At 43.2% G+C, this 19505-nt stretch overlaps 1 protein-coding gene across 3 annotated transcripts; it reads left to right on the forward strand.

Annotated features, from left to right (window-relative positions):
* The first annotated feature begins 4222 nt into the window (after window positions 1-4222).
* TLR3 (toll like receptor 3) lies at window positions 4223-19279 on the forward strand. Of its 3 annotated transcripts, XM_053254448.1 has the most exons (6): window positions 4223-4551; window positions 8950-9080; window positions 10023-10458; window positions 12204-12395; window positions 14452-16277; window positions 18081-19279. In XM_053254448.1, exons 3-6 carry the CDS (start codon window positions 10027-10029, stop codon window positions 18307-18309), a joined length of 2679 nt encoding a protein of 892 aa, XP_053110423.1. In that variant the 5' UTR covers window positions 4223-4551; window positions 8950-9080; window positions 10023-10026; the 3' UTR covers window positions 18310-19279. The 3 variants fall into 3 exon arrangements, with proteins under 3 accessions (XP_053110423.1, XP_053110422.1, XP_053110424.1); XM_053254447.1 differs by lacking the exon at window positions 8950-9080; XM_053254449.1 differs by lacking the exons at window positions 8950-9080; window positions 10023-10458.
* The last annotated feature ends 226 nt before the right edge of the window (window positions 19280-19505 follow it).

A 19505-nucleotide genomic window follows, 5' to 3' on the forward strand; every position in this document is an offset into this window, starting at 1 on the left:
TACCTTGGACATAATTCGGGCTAAGCTAAAATGCGCAGCCCTAATTCAGTGAAAACCAGACTCATGGTCCCTGATAGTCTGCTGCAACTTTGGGGTAAATCCAGCTGATATGTGAACTAGCACCCTCCGGAGGAGATGTGAGCTAAAAGCTATATGTATAAAAGTCCCTGGAGGCTTTTCAGACAGCAGGTTTTAACATGAGGTTTACAGTAAGGCTTTACTGCAAGTTCAGGGCATAATGGATACTCCAATGCAAAAAGAGGGTTTTTTAAAACCCCAGACATAAATCAGACAATACGGAGGGGGGACAATACGGACGGGGAAACCCAAATTGTGTGTGAAGTGCTCTCTGAAATATTGCACAGACTTCCACCCTCCCAGGGTAAAGTCGTGGTAAAGTGGCCATCTGAAAAAGCTCCTGGTATACCATTGTTGCAATGTATTTATTTTTAATTCCATAATACAGGTTGAGTATCCCTTATCCAAACTACTTGGGACCAGAGGTGTTCTGGATTTTGGACTTTTCCGAATTTTGGAGTATTTGCATACTGTAATGAGATATCTTGGGCATGGGATCCAAGACTAAACACGAATGGTTACTGTACACTGTATTTTTTTTTTAAACGTTTTATTTAAAGTGTCCAGCGTCAAAGCGCACGAGTGAGTTGAGACATTTTGTTTTGTTGCGAGGCACTCAGCTGCAACGAGTTGGTGCTGCTGGTGCACACCGTGTTGGTTTCCAGATTTTGTAGCATTTCAGATGTCCGGATTAGGGATACTCAACCTGTACTTTGTTTGCTAAGAGATTTTTAGAAAGCTAATGCAAATGACAGAAGCACAGTCAAAAGAAACATTTTTAAGGCAGTATTATTTAGCTAAATAGTCTATTTTTAAGTCTCCTTAAAAATTAAATAATAAAATTACACACCATCATTACAAAAACTATGAAAGTAGGTTTTTAAAAAAAGTTTTAAAAAACAACAGTAGTGTATGAAGCAAGAAACCAATAAAATACTAAGAACAGCCAGCACATACTTTAAAAAAAAAAAATGACATAACTTACTGTTGTTGAAGAGAATGGCGAATAAAACCATTTCCACCTGGCTGCTAAAATGAAGAAGAATAGGCATCAGTCATACTGTCCTTCACTGAATTATCATTTTAAGTATTTATGGCTTATTTCTGTAGGGCTTCTCTGGGCCAGCAGTGGCTCATGTCTTTAGCTAGAACCAGGCCTGCTCAGCTTAAGCCCCACAGCTGTTTTTGTTTGTTTGTTTGTTTATTTATCATATTTTTAATACTGCCTGATATGTACATCTCTAGGTGGTGTAAAAAATTAAATATATTTAAAAGTCAACACAGGTTAAAATACACAACAAAATAAAAACAATAGGATAAAAGTTATTAAAACAAATTATTAAAATTAATTATAATTAAAAGCCTGAGCGAACGGGAGAGTCTTGAGGGTCTTCCTGGAAACAAATGGAGAAGGAGATGCTCTTATTTTAGTAGGGTGTATATTCCAAAGCCCTGGGGCATCAACAGAGAAAGCCCAATCCCGATTCACCACCAAACGTGCCGGTGGCAACCGTAATCGGACCCCTCTAGAAGGAGGCACTCTCTTAAATAGTCTGGACTCAAGCTGTTAAGGGCTTTATCGGTAATAACCAGCACTTTGTATTTTACCAGGAAACATACCGGCAGCCGATGCAGCTCGTTTAAAACCTTCGTGTTGTCCCAGAGACCAATCTGGCTGCAGTTTCTGGACTATGTACAAAGGCAGCCCCACACAGAGTACATTTCAGTAGTCAAGCCTGGAGGTTACCAGCATATGAAATGTTAACATAATGGATGTAATTTTCAGAAAACCAAAATAATGGCTTTCGCACGGAGACCATTCATACTTGGAGGATTGAGGGACAACTTATTGAGCAGGTATTATTTTTTAAGTACCTAGGGGTAGTTTTCCATGCTGGGGGCACCAGGAAGGCCCATGCAAACTATGTAGCCTCCAATGCCTAGAAAAGCTCACTTGCCATTCTACAGTACTTGCGATCAAAAGGTGATTATTGCTTACCAACAGCTTTTAAACTATTACAAGCCAAGTCATTGTCTCAATTACTTTATGGAGCACAGTTGGGTTGTTTTTCAAATACAGCAACTCTGGAATGTGTGCAGTCAAAATTTTTGAGAACTGCTCTTAATATCCCAAGATCTGTTTCAAATGCTCCTACCTCTTTGGAGACAGGCTTTATTAGGGTGGAGGCCAGTGTCTGGATTACATAGCTGACATATCAGCCAAAGCGGATAAAAAGAGCTCCTGCCCACTGCCTCAACCTGAGAAACCAGGGAGAGCTTTGGGTCCAGAGCACTAAGTTGTAGTTTTTGAACTACAGCTTCCATAATTCCCAGCCACAGAAGCCAATAGCCAGGGATTATGGGAATTGTAGGCCAACATCTGCAGGAGGGCTGAAGTTGAGCAGTCCTGGGTGGGGTGCCGGGAGTCCTAACCCTTTCAATGATATCATTGCAGACCCCAAGCAGCATGGAAAGGGGGTGGATTCCTCTTCTCAGTTGAAAATATAGTAGTCTCCAAATATAAAATTCCAGAGAGTTCTGTACCCTCTTTATTGCAGGAGTGCTGTCCACTATGTTAGGAGGATTGCAGTATCTAGCCTGACAGCACCACTTCCTGGGTTGTTTTGTTTAAGGAGTGGTGCTACCAGGTAAAAACAAACTACTACTACTACAATATTTATATACCGCTTGTCAACCAAAGTTCTCAAAGCGATTTATATAGAAAAATAAATAAGACATCAAGAAGATGGTCCCCTGTCCCCAGAGGGCTTACAATCTAAAAAGAAACATAAGGCAAATAGCAGCAACAGCCCCTGGAGGGATGCTGTGCTGGGGTTGGATAGGACCAGTTGCTCTCCGCCTGCTAAATATAAAGAGAATCACCACTTTCAAAGATGCCTCTTTGCTTAGTTAGCAGGGGTTAACCAACAACGATATTTTGGTGCTTGTGGTTAAGCTTTGTCCCTTTCTGTTCTACATGTTTGTAGAACATGTTGAGTAAATCCTTCTGGGCTAAGTGGAAACAGCTTCAGTCTGTCTTGACATCTAAAATAGCTGACTATCATGGCACAATAACAACCCCATGATTTCCCCTGCAGGGATAGCGACAGTTTTGCTGAACCCACAGTGAACTTAGGACAAACAGTGTAGTGAATATGAATGGTAAAATTATGGCACGAACGATACATGGATGAACAAGTTAATATGGATGTCACTGCATGGGTAGAAACTTGCTGGTAGTGTATCTTTAAATGATAAGTGCATCTTTAAATGATAAGTGCTAGTTACCCCTGCTAACTTGGCAAAGAGGCACCTGTTAACATGGTGATAACATACCTCCAGTGACTGTTGCAGGTGTCTATCTTATATTTCTTTTTAGATTGTGAGCCCTTTGTGGACAGGGATCCATCTTATTTATTTATTATTTCTCTGTGTAAACCGCCCTGAGCCATTTTTGGAAGGGCGGTATAGAAATTGATAAATAAATAAATAAATAAATAAATAAATAAATAAATAGTGCAGCCTTTATTTACCCTTTTCAGTAATATCACTGCTAAATAAAACCAAAGCATGATGCTCCTTATGACTGGGCAGGAAAACATTTGACCTGTGTTGTATCAGAATCGTTTCTTTGTAGGGAGACACTTCTTCACACACAAAGCCTGACTATTCTGTGTCCAGGTTTGTAAGGAAATGAAACGAAAGAGTTCTTCTTCCACATTTTTAAAATAGCTTAAACCAGCTACTCAGTCTTTGCCCTCTATTAGCATTAAACTCATTAAAAATGATTATAAACTCAATGGCTGACATTCAGTGCAGGCCTGACAGCAGAAGTGTAATTAGGTGAAAGGGGGCCGTATTCACCCCTCTCCCTGCAGCTCCTTGGAGTGTGGGAGATAATGAAGAAAATAGGGAGGGGTGGAGCTGGGGGCCCTCAGGAGCTGGGGGCCCCGGGTTCTTTGAACCCATCCGCTCAGTTATAGCTACACCCCTGCCTGACAGCACCTGCACTGAATGTTCTGAACTACCTGGGCTGCTGTGTTGCAAAACAGCCCTGCAGCATTGTTTTAGTTAACCACAGCCGTGTCTGAAGGGCGAAACTGTTTTATGCCTGCAGCTTCACTTACCATGTGATGTCTGACAGAAACCAGCACGCATGATGGATAAGGAAGTGATCCAAGCTGCTGGATCTCCTTAAAGTCGGGTGCCGTGCTCTGCTGCAGAGAGGAGAGAGAGAGACCCACTGGTGGATGCTTTCATTTCCTCTTGATGTTCTTTCTTTCCAGGGCAATGCCCAGCCCATTTCCTCAACTTTACAGATAAACTGGATCATGCAAGGCTGCCTTAAAAAACAAAACAAACAACCTTGCAGTTAACGTAGCAGAAAGTTTGCGAAGAGCTACGGCGGAAGAAGATTGTCTGTACCTGAAGTTGCTTCCACAGGGAAGAGAAGGACCCCGCTGTAAACTTAGTGTAAGTGTAATAAGAATATTTGCAGGGATTGTGCTTTGGTGGGCTGGGTTTCGAAGCGGAATGTATAGTCCTCCTGTCCCTCTGCAGGCCCTTAAATTATGCCGGAGCCTGCTGGAGTTCAACTTCAGTCCTTTTCCCATTGTTTAAAAAAGGGGTGGAGTTTAGCTACTGTGTTAAAAAAATGTGTAGTTTAGCTACACATTCCAGCGTAGCTACTGTGTTAAAAAAGAAAAGAAAAGTGTGTGTGTGGGAAGATATTCATTAACATTGATAAGAAGAACTACTAATTGTGTAACATTCAGACAAAGATTAAAAGAAGTTGGGGGGTGGGGTGGGCGAGGGTTATGTTTGAGCATATCCAATCCCCCGCAGAGTGAGAGCGCTATTTTTTGCTAAAAAGGCCAACCGCCGTGCCCGCTCCCCCCGTCAATGCCTGATCTAAGTAAATCATAATAAATATATTGGGATTGGGCTTTTCTTTTTTCCTTCTTGCAGCGGGGGGCGGGGGGGCGGGGTGCAAGCTCGAAACAAACAAAAAAGTCCTAGCCAGGATACTTCTTTTAATGCTGGAAGTCTCCTCCAAAACTACTTTTTGCTGGTCGTCTTGGGTGGCGTATTTAGTAGGAATCCCCCTTAAAAGTGGCCTTTGCTTCCGAGTCAGCATGCATAGGGTTAGGCTGTGCAAGGCATGTGCTAGAATCTGGAGTGGTTCCGCCCTGGTTTTAGCAACTGCTCAGGTTCTCTCTGCATGCCAGTCTTGCCCAGGGAGCAGAGAAGGTAGTGGCTGGCCTCCGTTTGTATTGGATTTGTTTCAAGGAGGAAGCCTGTGCTTTTATTTCTCGTATTTTAAAATGATGCACGGTGCCCTCTCAATATAGCTCGATCTTCGCACTGGTTAGTTTTCTGCATGGTAGTGCCCTATCTTGCCCTGCTGCCCCCAGCCAGCCTCCTACCCAAACTGGTCTTCGTGGCTGACTGGCGCAGGCAATGCAGGAGCTTCTTGCATTGTGTGCAGAGGTGAGCCAGGGGTTAGGGAACTGGCTAACCAACGCCACAGAATGGTGGGCATGGGAAGGTGCCACGTGGTTGTGCTGTTCAGATGGTAAGGCTTTCAAACAGTGGCACATTCAGGTTAGTAGAGCTTCAGAAGGACACCTGATCAGGTGTGGTTCTCATGAACCCCACCACTGCCATTGGAGCACTCTGCGAGACCTGTCTGACCCTGGCAATCTTTGTAAGGAGCTTGGGAAGAAAAGAGGAGGCTGCCTATCTCCGGGGGCATCGCACAGTTGGAATGGGGGCAGCCCTGGGACAAAAAATGGTCCCTTTCCCCACTTCTTCAGAGAGCAGTGGGGGGGGGGCTCCCTTGGAGACCTAGGGACATTTGGCCCCCTCTTTGATCAATTGTAGTGACACCCCTGCCCAGGGACAGTGCCAGACTATTTTGCGCCCTAGGCAAGGCTAAGTACTTGCTCACACACACACACACACACACACACACACACACCCAATTTCAAGTGTGATTTTCAAAAACAGATGTTTGGTAGAAAAAAAACGAAACGCACAAAACTTGAAACTGCTAAATTTATTTTAAATTTCAAGAATAGGTAATACATCAATTCTTGATTATCTTTCTAAAATACAAAAGAAAATATTTTGGCACACAAATCTGTGCCCCTGTGAGGTCTGCGCCCTAGGCAGCTGCCTAGTTGGCCTAATGTTAGCACCGGCCCTGCCCCTAGCTGTCTCTCCTCACACTCTTCATAAAGCATGTGTCAGGCTTTTCTGCTGGTGGGCCCAAGTACTCACCCAGTTGGGGGGCCAAGAAGACAGAGGCAATACGGTCCCCAGGTACAGGCAAAGTCAGCTGGGACCCTACACTGTTGCCAGGGAGATCTAGGACACACAGGAACCCACAGACCGTGGATGGCCCAGCATGGCCCCACAGGTTGCCTCCTGGTGGCAAAGAAGAGAAGGCAGGGCCTCTACAGCTGGCAAGACAGCTGAAGAAGAGAAGATGCAGGCAGCTACATTGGAGAGGGTGGTTGGGATTGCCCTCATTGCAGGGCTTTATTTAAGGCTTGGATGGCCTGGGATGAGGAGGTCTGGAGAGATGGAATTGGACCTAGAGTCTCCCGATGAAGAGCAGTCTTAACCCTCTCCTTGACAGCTGGTAGAGGAAAAGGGTGACAATGAACTCCCTCACCAGCACTTCTGAGTAGGGATGTGCACAGAACCGCGGCTGGGTGGTTCAACGCCGGTGGGGGTGCTGCTTTAAGGGTGGGGAGGGTGCACTTACGCCTCCCGCCACTTTCCCCACCACCACCACTTTCCCTTCACTGGTGCTTGTTACCGGTAAAAACCTTTGGGGGGGCAGCGTACGTCCCTGCTGCCCCTTCACCCTCCTTGGCTGGAAGTACCGGGTACCAGGTGCACACGCCCATCTGGGACTTCTGGCCAAGGAGGGGGAGGGGGTGGCAGGGATGTAAGCTGCGGCCCCAAAGGTTTTTACTGGTAATGAGCGCCGGCAGGGAAAAAGCAGCGGGGGGGGGGTAAGTGCACCCTCCCCTGCCCTTAAAGTGGCACCCCCGCTGGCGTCAAACTTCAAACCGGCCACATGTTCAAACCTGTTTGGAGGCCCATAAAAGGGCCTCCAAACAGGTTCGTGCACATTCCAGCTTTTGAGGCCACTTCCACAGCCTAAGAACAGGATCAGAGGAAGGGAGGCAGCTGGATACTGTGGTCCCAAGCCAGTGCATGACAGCATGCAAGAAGCATGAGGAGAGAAGGGGAGACTAAGGGGGCTGGCCCCCACCTGGCCTCAGGTGCTGCAATACCTTGGGCTGCCCTGCACCTGAAGCAGGCTGCAGATTATTCTAACTCATTTGATGCAGAAATATTTAAAAAGAGCAAGTGGGGGTGGGTTAGTTTGCAAATAGAGGGTTAGAAGGCCTGCGCACTTATTTAGTTGGTGGAAATGTACCCAGGCTAAAACAGCACTCTTTTGAACATAACTTTTGAATCTGTGGCAAAACAGGGTGTAGAACTTGAAGCAGATGCTGAAAAATTCAACACACTCATTCAGATGATCCCCCCCCCCAGTGCTAGGCAGACACCCTGATTCTCTGCACCCACCAGCATCCAAGCTACATAGGCTGTCCCAGTCCTGTGCTCATCCCTGTTAGTCTACTAATTAACCACCTGGGCACTAGCTGGATCAGCTCATTCAAAAATGGCAACTGTTTTGCAGCAGGTCCAGGCTAGTAAATAGATTTTTCTTGCCATTCATTTTGCCCCATTTCCAGTTTAGCATTACAGCTTAAGTAGGTGTGGCGAGAAAGAGCCGATCTTTGGACAAGCACTAACAAGGTGAAAGTGCTACATGGCTATAAATGGCTTCTAATTTTGGATATCTGAAAGCTTTTAAGAAAGGTTGTGAGTAAATTTGGTATTTATGGCTTACTGAGGTTGATTTTGCGAACAGGAAACAATTTTTTCTGCTGATGCAGTTTTGAATGTGCGCACATGCGCGCACTCTCTTTCTGTACATATATAATTCAGAGATGTGGGTTGGAAAACTTTCCCATATTTTATTTTTCTGTGGAAGATTTTTCATGTCTAAAACATCTACTTGAAAAACTTTTGAGATAAAGTGAAGGGAAATTAATATGGTGGATTTTTAAAAATTCTATAAAAAGGTCAAATAACATGCCATATCAGATAACAATTTATTTAGGGCACCAGGAAACTTGATATATTGATTTTGTTTTTTTTAAAAATGCAATATTTATATGAACAAAGGAGAAGTTTGTGGGAAATTTCCAGGTCCCCCCGCCCCTGAAAATCTTCCAATTCAAAATTTTCCAGAAAACTCAGATCTCGGATTAAACTGCTTTTAAATGATGGGTGAAATTGATAGTATAATCACTTGCTAAACAGAAACCTCAGTTGTTAATGTGTACAGTTTGCAAAGTCTAATGACCAAACTGCAGGCATTTGTTTGGAAGTTAAGCCTAAATGCGGTGTTCGATTTTTGCCATTTGCAAACTGGATTTTGGCATCTGCTTGGGGTAAAGCAAGTGTTTTTAAGTGAGCAATGCTTATAATTATATAGCCGTTTTTCTGTGTCGTAACAATTAATTAGGGTAAATTGCCACAGTTATGGAATTGCTGAGGGTGTTGTTAGAAGTCAGTAAAGCCTGATTGCCAAATACTTGGGAACACAAGTTGCTGTTTTTGAAGGCATACATGAATACATTATGAAGAAGGGTAACTGGACAAACATGCCTGAAGAATAGATAACTGTTCCACTGTACTGCAGTGCTGCTCTCAACCTATGTTTTTAAAACAAGTGATGTCTTCTGCAAAGAGGATCCTAACATCAGCACTTCCTGCTAGGCATGAAATATTTGCATATATAAGAGTGATCGAGAATTGGGACCATGCTCAGCTTTAGTGCCTGAATTAACTTGATTGCAAGTGATTTGCATTCTGTTGTTGTGGACCTTCAGAGATCAGTACATAGCAGTGTAAGTCTTTGTTTTCGAATTATTTTTTCTTCTTCCTTTTAAAGCTGTAAATGCTTACTCTTGAGTCATTCTTACTCAGAGAGCATAGAGTTCATATTTGATTTGCCTTTTGAAGACAGTTTGGGGAAAGCTGTTCAGAATGCAGCTCCTAAGTTGCTTATTGGTGCGGGCAGAACAGGGCATGTAATCCTGAATTTCTGCACTGGTTACAAATTTGTTTTCAAGCTGAAGTCAAAGGGCTGGTTTTTCTTTAATCATTTATTTTTCAAAAACAGATATAAAAATACAATTAAAATAACACACACACAAAGATTAGTTAGATTAGTTCACGAAACATCAAATATATATGTTCTAAAAAACCAAGATACTTTTAGACCACACACACACACACCCCTTGGTTGTTTTGACCTTTAAAGCCCTAAACAACTAGAACCAGAATTGTCTCATTTCATAGGAGTCTGCCCATTTCTGAGATAACTCACTAAGGCCCTGCTCTGTGGTTCTGCTGCTGTATGAAGTACAGCAAATCAGTACAGTGGACAGAACTTCTGCAGCAGTGGGGCCAAGACAATGAATGCCCTATCAAAAGGACTTTCACACAGCTATAGTTGCTTGCCCTGTGATCAGGAAATACATACTTTTTTCAATAGGCTTTTTCTGATGTTGCCTTTTAAACTGGTTTTCTAATTGCCTTGAAGATAATGTATGTGATAGGATTTAAGAGTGAACCTTGTCTCATTTGTCCTCCCTGCTGCATGTAGAAATTTAGGGTGAATAGGGTGCCTATGCACAGGGCTGAGGGTGGATGAGTGGAATGATCATGTCGCTCCATGAACCTCATCTAAGGGGAGGGGTAATTAGGTGGGCTAGCCACCTTGGGAGCACCGGGCTCGCCTGAAAAGCACGTATTAATTTTAAATTTATACCTTTCCCCCCCCCCAGGAAAATGAAGAATCTTTTTATTTGCTTGACTTTCATCTTTGTGATCTTCTGTGTTCAGTATGGATCAGCTGAAAATACTTGTAAAATCACAAATGAAATGGCAGACTGTAGTCACTTGAAGTTGACCCAAATTCCTTCCTATCTTCCAGCAAACATAACAGCCTTGGATATTTCTCATAACCAGCTAAAAACACTGCTACCTACAAACCTTACAAAGTACAGTAAGCTTGTTTACTTGGATGCAGGATCCAACGCCATCTCTAAACTACATTCAGAACTTTGCCCAAATTTGCCATTGCTAAAAGTGTTGAAATTGCAGCATAATCAGTTGCATTTACTTCCTGATAATATGTTTACTTATTGTACCAATCTGAAAGAGCTTAATTTGGGATTCAACATAATAGAAATAAAAAATGACCCTTTCAAAAATCTAAAGGTAAGATAAAGTTGTCATTGTCATTGTTTCAATGAGGGTGGATGGTGGCATGGCCAGATTAAGATTAGCAGAGCAGGGGGTTGGTAGGGCATGGGACATATTGGGATATAAGGAGGCTTAACGCAGAGTCAGACCACTGGTCCAGCTACTCAACTCAGTAGTATCTTGACTGGCATCAATCCTCTAAGTTCTCACTGGAGCTGAGATTTGACCTCAGAGGCCAGGATTGATTGATTGATTGATTGATTATATTTCTATACTAGGGATGTGCACAGAACCGGTGGTGGGGTGGCGGCGGCTCAAAGGTAGGGGGGCATACCTTTAAGGGTGGGGGAGGGTGCCCTGTGGAGGGTCCCACCACATTTGCCCCACAGCGCTCCACTATCGGGAGGCAGCGTTCCTTCTTGCCGCCCCGTGTCCTCTTCAGCCGGAAGTAACAGGAAGTACCTGGCGCGCATGCACATCGTGGGCTCCTTGAAAGGACATCTCTATTTTAAACTGCCCATCTATCCAATGGCTCTGGGTGGTGTCCAACAATCAAAAACAACAAACAAACCATTTAAAACCTTCATCTTAAAACAACATAAGAACATGTTTAAAAACAAGTTTAAGGCCAGTTTTTTTTAAAGTAGTATTGAGCCCTCTACCTAACAAATATGGGGGTGCATGTTGATTGCTTTCAAATCCATCAGATTGTCCAATTTGTTCCCCTACCCTCTGCATTTCTCCCTTCCCTCAGTTTCTGATCCATAAGGGAAATAGGTACAAGCAGAGTGTTTGCTAATTCCTCTGTAAGAGTTTGCAAGATGAGAATCTTATGTATAATGGTACATATGTTTGTATTTTGCAGTATGCACATGTTCATGGGAAGCCATGTTTTGCTGTGCAGATTGCTTGTTCATGCAACAAACCACATGCATGAGTGATTGTCACATATTATGAATTGTGATAGATGCTCTGAATCCACAGATTTTCTGTGGCAGATCCTCTGCAACGACCGAGAGGCTGTTAGAAAGCAGGATGTATATGGTAGCCTGTACAGAGATCCTTGTACATAAATTAGGATATGCAGTAAACTTGTGCACAGGGAAATTCTATGAGCAGCTGAGCTTGAGGAAGATTAGATTCAAAATGCAGTGGGCTACAACCAGGACCAATGGCTGTTTCTCAGTATATTTTTGCAAAAGGTAGCATAATTCTTATTTCACATCTTCCTGGAACAATCCTAAATGAAAGTGCTGCCAGGGTTTTGTTTGTGTGTTAATGACACTATCCCTTTTAAGATGTTATCATTGCTGCTGTTCTGCATATACAATGAACGTGCAAGAGGCTTCACCACTGTTTTATGCATGTTCCTTGAATCAGGGTTTGAAATGTAATCAAGTGAGGGCAGAATGCATGCACAGTTCTCCTCTTTTGGTGGGTGGCAGGGGAAATTTGCCTTTGAGAGGAGGTTTGATTTTAAAAGAAATCTACTTCTGCATCTCTTCGAGTCCCCCACCCTGCCATATGCAGATATATCTCCTTTTTTGTGTGTGTGCAGTCCTGTTTTGTCGCCACACTGATCAGCATGGGGTCACCATCCTTGCTTTTAGAAGGTATTGTTGTAATTGGTCAGACTTGATTGCCTCTGAAATAGTCTTGAAAATTATGTTTTGGGTACTGCCATATTTCAGCTACTCTAAAGTTGAGTCTAAATGGTATGCAGTTTGTTAAGCTGTAATTGTGTTCTTTCTTTTCCTCAGAATTTGAACTTGTTGGATGTCTCTCATAATCGTCTAAGCACTGCAAAACTAGGATCTCAGCCACAGCTGAAGAGTCTTCAAGAGCTTGTCATGTCGGAGAATAAAATTGCTGAGTTAAAGAAAGAAGACCTGTACTTCCTTAGTAACACTTCATTAATAACATTGGACTTGTCATCAAACCCCCTAATGGAGGTAAAAAAACCACATATGACAGGCATGTAGTCTTGACAGAGATGTATAGTCTACTGAGACTGAAGAGCTGATCTGGAGAGCAGAGCTGGTCTTGTGGTCAAATGGGGGGTATGTAGGGGGTATGTAGGTATGGATGTAGGGGGGTATGCAGTATGTATGTATGTAGTCAAGGCATGTAGTCTTGACAGAGATGTATAGTCTACTGAGACTGAAGAGCTGGTCTGGAGAGCAGAGCTGGTCTTGTGGTAGCAAGCATGACTTGTCCCCTTAGCTAAGTAGGGTCTGCCCTGGTTGCATATGAATGGGAGACTAGAAGCATTAGCACTGTAAGATATTCTCATCAGGTGATGGCGCCGAAGAGCAGAAGGTTTCAAGTTCCCTCCCTGGCTTCTCCAAGATAGGGCTAGAGAGACTCCTGCCTGCAACCTTGGAGAAGCTGCTGCCAGTCTGTGAAGACGATGCTGAGCTAGATAGACCAATGGTCTGACGCAGTATATGGCAGCTTCCTGTGTTACTAAGCCATAATAATGGCTTTATAATTTTAAATTATACTGATAGACCAGTACAGGAGCTTTCAACCTTTTTTAAACAAGTGTATCCTTTCTACCTCAAAGCTTCGATTTGGGTACCCTATATCTACCTATCTATATTCACCTATCTATATGCACACACACATTTCAGTGTTAGAGTTATGAGACAGCAACACTGGCTAACATACAGAGTAAGTTACTTATGGGTAGTCCCAATGAAATTAATGGGACAAGTTTACTTATCCTATTTTCATCAGGACTACACATGAGTAACTTCACCTTTACTTTGAGCCACTGATCATCTTACGTTCTTAAAACTAAAGATGTTGCATTACAAGTCAATTTTTTAAAAGTTGGGAGAGAGGTAGATATATATTATTTATTTCGATCCTTGATCAGCATAGTTGGGAAATAAAATATCATATAAGTGGCCAAGAACTGTAACCCCAGAAGTAAATCTTGCCAAAGCTGGCGAGATATGTAAGTATATGTAAACAGACAGGAACTGTGACACCCACAGGTAAATTTTGCCAGCAAACAATACAAAATGGCTGGCTGGCCTCCTCCCTCCCTCTCTCTCTCCATGCCAGGACTTCAGAGCATACCCCTGGCCTGTCCGTGTCCCTCCCTCCCTGTCCCTGTGATTGGCGAGCTAGGTGCTCAGGCTCAGTCCTGTCTGCTGAACCTGTCATTAGGGTGGAGGGAAGGGTGGGCTGAATTTTAGCATGTAGCCAGCCAGTCAGAAGGAGGCAAGGCTGCCTAATACTACTCTTCTCTCCCCTACCTCTCCTGGAGAGTTCTTGTCACACTTGAAGTGGAAACATCTCCTCTGATTGGCAGGCAAATCACAGCATAGCATCCCAAGGAGGTGAGGTGAGGGCTCTGCATATCCCCAGTCAACCACTGAAGTACCCTAGGGGTTTGCATACCCCCCATTTGACAGTCCTTGGACTGTAAGTAATAGGGATGTGCACGAAGATCTTTGGTGCCGCCGGGGGGGTAGCACTTTAAGGGTGGGGGAGGGTGTACTCATCCCTCCTGCCACATTTCCCCCGCCGGCGCGCTGTCATTTTGAAGCCCCTTGGGGCGGCAGCGTTCATCCCTGCCGTCCCATTTCCCCCGTCGGCCAGAAGTGGCTGGAAGTCGCGAGCGTACGTGCGCCCGTCGTGCGTGTGTGCACGCCCTTCTGCCATGTGTGCATGCATGCACAACAGGCACACGCGCGCTCGCAACTTCCGGCCGACGGGGGAAACGGGGCGGCAGGGAGGAACGCTGCCGCCCCGAGGGGCTTCAAAACGACAGCGCGCCAGCGGGGGAAATGCGGCGGGAGGTGTGAGTACACCCTCCCCTGCCCTTAAAGTGCTACCCCCATTGGCGTTTCGGCACCGAAAATGCCCCCAGCACCGAAACATTTTGGAGGCCTTCATAATGGCCTCCAAAACGTTTCGGGCACAAGCCTAGTAAATAATAGTCCTGTAAGCAAAACTATTAATACAATCACAATTACCTTTCCCCCTCTTTTCTAGTTTCAGTCGGGCTGTTTCCATGCTATTGGAAACTTATATGGTCTTATCCTGAACAAAGTTCAACTGACTCATGTCCTCACAGAGAAAGTTTGTTCAGAATTATCTGACACAAGTATTCGGAATCTTTCACTGAGCCAAGTACAACTCTCACGGATTTCTGACTCTACCTTCAGAGGACTGAATAAAACAAAACTTGCCATTTTGGACCTATCTAATAATGGTTTGTCCGTGGTTGAAAATGACTCTCTTACCTGGCTTTCCAATCTGGAGATCTTAAATCTAGAGAATAATAAGATTACACATCTGTTTTCCCATTCCCTCCATGGATTGTACAATGTGAATTATCTGAATTTGAGAAACTCGGGTATCAAGAAAGTTGATGATTTTGCTTTTGTTGGTCTAAAATCTTTAGGACATCTTATTATGGATGGCAACAGCTTTCCTCAGATTACTCCTAACACGTTCAAGGGTTTAGACAACTTGAAAAACTTGAGTTTAAGCACTTGCACTATTACCTTGGGAACAATAACCAATAGAACATTTTCATCACTTGCGAATTCTCCTTTGCAGCTTCTCAACTTAACAAAAACTAAAATCACTTCTATTGAGGCGGGGGCCTTTTCTTGGCTAGGACAGCTAAAAACACTGGATATGGGTTTAAATGGAATTAGGGGCCAACTCACTGGTCAGGAATTTAAAGGGCTTAATAGGATTGAGACGCTTTATCTTTCTTACAACAGTGGGCTAACACTGGCATCCAATTCATTTGTTCTCATTCCAAGCCTTAGAAAGCTGGGACTAAGGAGGATAGGTTGCAGTAATCTTGCCCTCTCCCCCTCACCATTCCGTATGTTAACAAATTTGACCGTCTTGGATATCAGTAATAACAATATTGCTGACATAAAAGATGACCTATTTGATGGACTCCACCAGCTTGAAATTCTGAATATGCAGCATAATAATCTGGCTCGACTTTGGAAGCATGCAAACCCAGATGGCCCTGTCCTCTTCTTAAACAACCTCCAGAAGCTGCATCTGCTTGATTTGGAATCCAATGGCTTTGATGAGATTCCAGTAAAGGCTTTCCATGGCTTATCTCAATTAAGAAGCTTGCATTTAGAATCCAATAATTTGAATTTGCTCCCAGAGTTTGTCTTTGATGACCTGACATCTCTGAACTCACTGTTCCTCCAGAAGAACCTCATCACATCTGTAGAAGAAAATGTATTTGGAAGAGTTTTTAGAAACTTGGAAATGTTAGATGTGGGGATCAATCCTTTTGACTGCACTTGTGAAAGTATAGCTTGGTTTGTTGACTGGCTGAATGTGAGCAAAACATATGTCCCAGATTTAAATAATTATCTATGTAACACCCCTTCTAAATACCATAACAGTGTGGTGGCACATTTTGATACCTCGCCATGTGATAGTGCCCCTTTTCAACTGGTCTACATTGTGACTACTTCTTTGATATTGCTTCTCATCTTTGTAGTCCTACTTGTGCACTTTGAAGGCTGGAGAATCAAATTCCTCTGGAGTGTGTCTGTAAACAGAGTCCTTGGTTTTAGAGAAATAGACAGACCACAGCAACAGTTTGATTATGATGCCTATGTTATCCATGCCAGAAAAGACAAGAATTGGGTGTCCAGTAATTTTATTCCACTGGAAGAAGAAAACAATCAACCAGTAATTAGGTTTTGTTTAGAGGAACGAGATTTTGAAGCTGGAATATCTGAATTTGAAGCTATCATTAACAGTATAAAGAGGAGCAGGAAGATTATATTTGTTGTAACAGAACATCTCTTGAGAGATCCCTGGTGCAAAAGGTATGTTTAAAAGATGGTTGGTGGGGTGAAACTGGCTATATGTTTGTGTTTTAACGCTATAAATTGTTAGGTCTCCAATCAAGGAATTCTGGGAGCTGTTGTATTATGAAGGTGCTAGGTATCATGAACAGACTGGGATTCTCAAAGTTTATTTGGAGACGTCATGACAATTAAATAAGTTTCAAAGCAGTTTAAAGTCATAGCAATTGTCATAGATGCAGTATCTTTTGAAGAAAAAGAGCTTGTTTTCATTGGTATTGGGTGACTTTCTAGCCTCAAATTATAAAAATTTCCATATTTAAAAAGCATGTTACCTCTCCAGTGTCCTCCTGTGCTTGGGATATTATAGTCTGTAGGTTGCAACCCAATGCATGTTTATAATAGGCAATCCAAATGTTATCACTGGAAACAAGTCCCATTTGTTTCTGTGAAATTTACTTCCAAGGTGTGCTTAAGTTGCACTTTTAAACACATGTGATTGTGAGCTAGGATGGATTTTTAAAAACAAAAAAGATGATGACCAAGAATTCATTTTTGGCTGGCCTTGGTTGCTAAGCCAGAATTGCACTCTCCTTTTCTGTGTTGCTTTGACTGAGGTGCTCCAAATGCCTCAGCTGGGTGGCAAAGCCTCCCTGCTCTTTCTTGGTGCAGGGCAGATACAGAACTTGCTCTCTTAGCTGGAGATGCCCTGTACACCATGTTTGACCAGCACCCAAAGAAGCTCACCGGAGGCCAAAGTCCAGGGCCTCCACATCCCTTGCCCCCCCCCCCAATCCTCTTTAGTCTGTCCTGGGTGGTGTGGCTGCCATGCTGCACTGCTGGCCCACATTGTGCTGGGCGGTCAAGTGTGATTGTGACCTGTGCTGGGTACTTTAGAGACAGAAGGGGGGAATGGGGAAAGAAATATGAGGGATGGGAATATGTTAAGTTGCATGTTGAAATGTTTCTGTGAATGTATATTTGTATAAATATACCTGTTTTATATCCTTACATTCTTTTGAGTATAGTTGCTGTTTGTGCCCTCAAGAACCCATGTGTTAAAAATTGTGTGTGTGTGTGTGATGATACTTAACTTGCAGCAAAAAAGGCAGAGCTTGCCCACATGGCTGTTAAACCAAGCAAAGGCCAAGGAAGTGTCCTGCCTCCCTTTCCTGCTCTGCTGCAGGAAAGGAAGATGCAGAGCTTGCTTGTTTTGGCCACCGCTCAAGAGCCAGCGTGGTGTAGTGGTTAGAGTGCTGGACAAGGACCGGGGAGACCCGAGTTCAAATCCCCATTCAGCCATGAAACTAGCTGGGCCAGTCACTTCTCTTGCAGCCTAACCTACTTCACAGGGTTGTTGTGAAAGAGAAACTCAAGTATGTAGTACACCGCTCTGGACTCCTTGGAGGAAGAGTGGGATATAAATGTAATAATAATAATCATTATAATGCTGCAACCAGTCAGTGGCTAATGAAATCTCATGTCTCTTTTTTGTGCTCCAAAGCAAGGAAGGCTGGTGAGAGAAGGCCTTGTCCCACATGCACAATAACTGAGCCTAACCCAGCATTTGGCATGGGAGGGCAGAGCCCACCCCAGAAGACGAATTCACTTTGGAGCAATGGATCCACTTTGTGTTCAATGGGTCTTGCATAATAGTGTGAGATTCAAACTGCAGCAACAACCTAATTCTACAAACATTGATTTATTTGGTGTCCCCACATAAAGGAGAGTCAGTGATTCTTAAACACTATCTTTGCAAATGGATGCACAGAAGTGAAATATTGTATGTACTACAGTAACTTTTATTCTGTTTTCAATGTTCAGGTTCAAGGTGTATCATGCCATACAGCAAGCTATTGAGCAAAGCCGGGATTCCATCATACTGGTTTTTCGACAGAATATTCCTGATTACAAATTGAATAGTGCACTTTGTTTACGAAGAGCAATGTTCAAATCTTGCTGCATCTTGGAGTGGCCAGCACAGAAAGAACGAGTCAGTGCATTTTACCAGCAGTTAAAACTGGCACTTAGATCTAGTAGTAGAATACAGTGACATTCTAAAAAGATTGTATTAAACAATGTTGGATATTGCCTTCAACAACCAAAATACGATCCTGAAGAATATAATATGAAAAGTAAGGAAAGCAAAACCTCCCTAGAGGCTTTTTTTTTCTTGTGACCCAAACATATAGAATGCATAGAATCGTGAATGATACAAACTAGGTACAGTTCTACTAGATGCAGAATGTTGTAAAGCATGCTGAAGGATGGAAGCAGCAGGCTGACATCTCCAAACCATAAGAGAAGACGGGAGGAGCCAGAGCTCAGTGGCTGAGGTGCTCCTGATGCCAAAGGACATGCTCTGTGTGCAGAAAGTCCCAGGTTTAATCCCTGGCCTCTCCAGGAGGGCTGAGAAAAACCTCTGTCTGAGAGTCGCTGCCTGTCAGCATAGGCAATAATATTGACCTAGATGGACCAATGTTCTGCTCAGCTTTACTTTTTAGTCGTTGGGTAGAACACTGCTTGCACATTTTTCTTTGTATGATTATTAAAAACAGTCATGAGGAAATCTGTATTTCACTTTTAACATGCTTAAGGGCAATCTATTGCTAACATATATCTGATTACTTCATATTGTATTAGGAGTGTGTGTGTGTGTGTGTGTGTGTGTGTGTGGACATTTTGTTGAAGATGGCTGAAATCTGGCTAAAGTGCTTCATGCAACCCTGAGATGGCTTCAAGATGATCCTGAAAGCACAGGTGCAGGTGTTCATTGTGACTGACACTGCAGGAAGTGTAGTTGCATGCCGAGGTGAAATGCCAACATAAAACAAGCAGGTGTGCTTCTGGAGAACACCAACAGAAAACATCCAGGCAAATGATGTGTGTACTCAGAGCTCCTATTCATCAAAACTTCCTTAAACCTGGCCAGTTTAAGTGTTGCATGTTGTAAGTATGAGTGACTAGGAATCATTTAAGTAACATAATAGGGTGTTTTCCTTACAATAAATCAGTTACTTGTGTATTGGTATTGGTTATTGATCTGTGGCAACGAAACTTGGTCCTTCATAAACTACAATGATCCCTTGCAAGATAGAGAAACCCTATTGCGTCAATTGAGTTGATAAAAAAACAAATTCACAACAAAACCATTAATTCCATACCCTTTGTATTGCTCTGTATAGTTCCATGTTTCACCTCCAAGGATGCTTAAGAAATATGTATGTACCTGGATAGTTGCTCTTTTAA

This window comes from Hemicordylus capensis, chromosome 5, assembly GCF_027244095.1.
Source record: "Hemicordylus capensis ecotype Gifberg chromosome 5, rHemCap1.1.pri, whole genome shotgun sequence".
Lineage (NCBI taxonomy): Eukaryota > Metazoa > Chordata > Lepidosauria > Squamata > Cordylidae > Hemicordylus > Hemicordylus capensis.

Bases quoted from the DNA above. Each gene is read 5' to 3' on its own strand.
- TLR3 (XM_053254448.1), top strand. From the start codon at position 10,027: ATGAAGAATCTTTTTATTTGCTTGACTTTCATCTTTGTGATCTTCTGT. The intron at 10,459-12,203 runs GTAAGATAAAGT...TCTTTTCCTCAG, and splicing joins ACCCTTTCAAAAATCTAAAG to AATTTGAACTTGTTGGATGT. The intron at 12,396-14,451 runs GTAAAAAAACCA...CCTCTTTTCTAG, and splicing joins CATCAAACCCCCTAATGGAG to TTTCAGTCGGGCTGTTTCCA.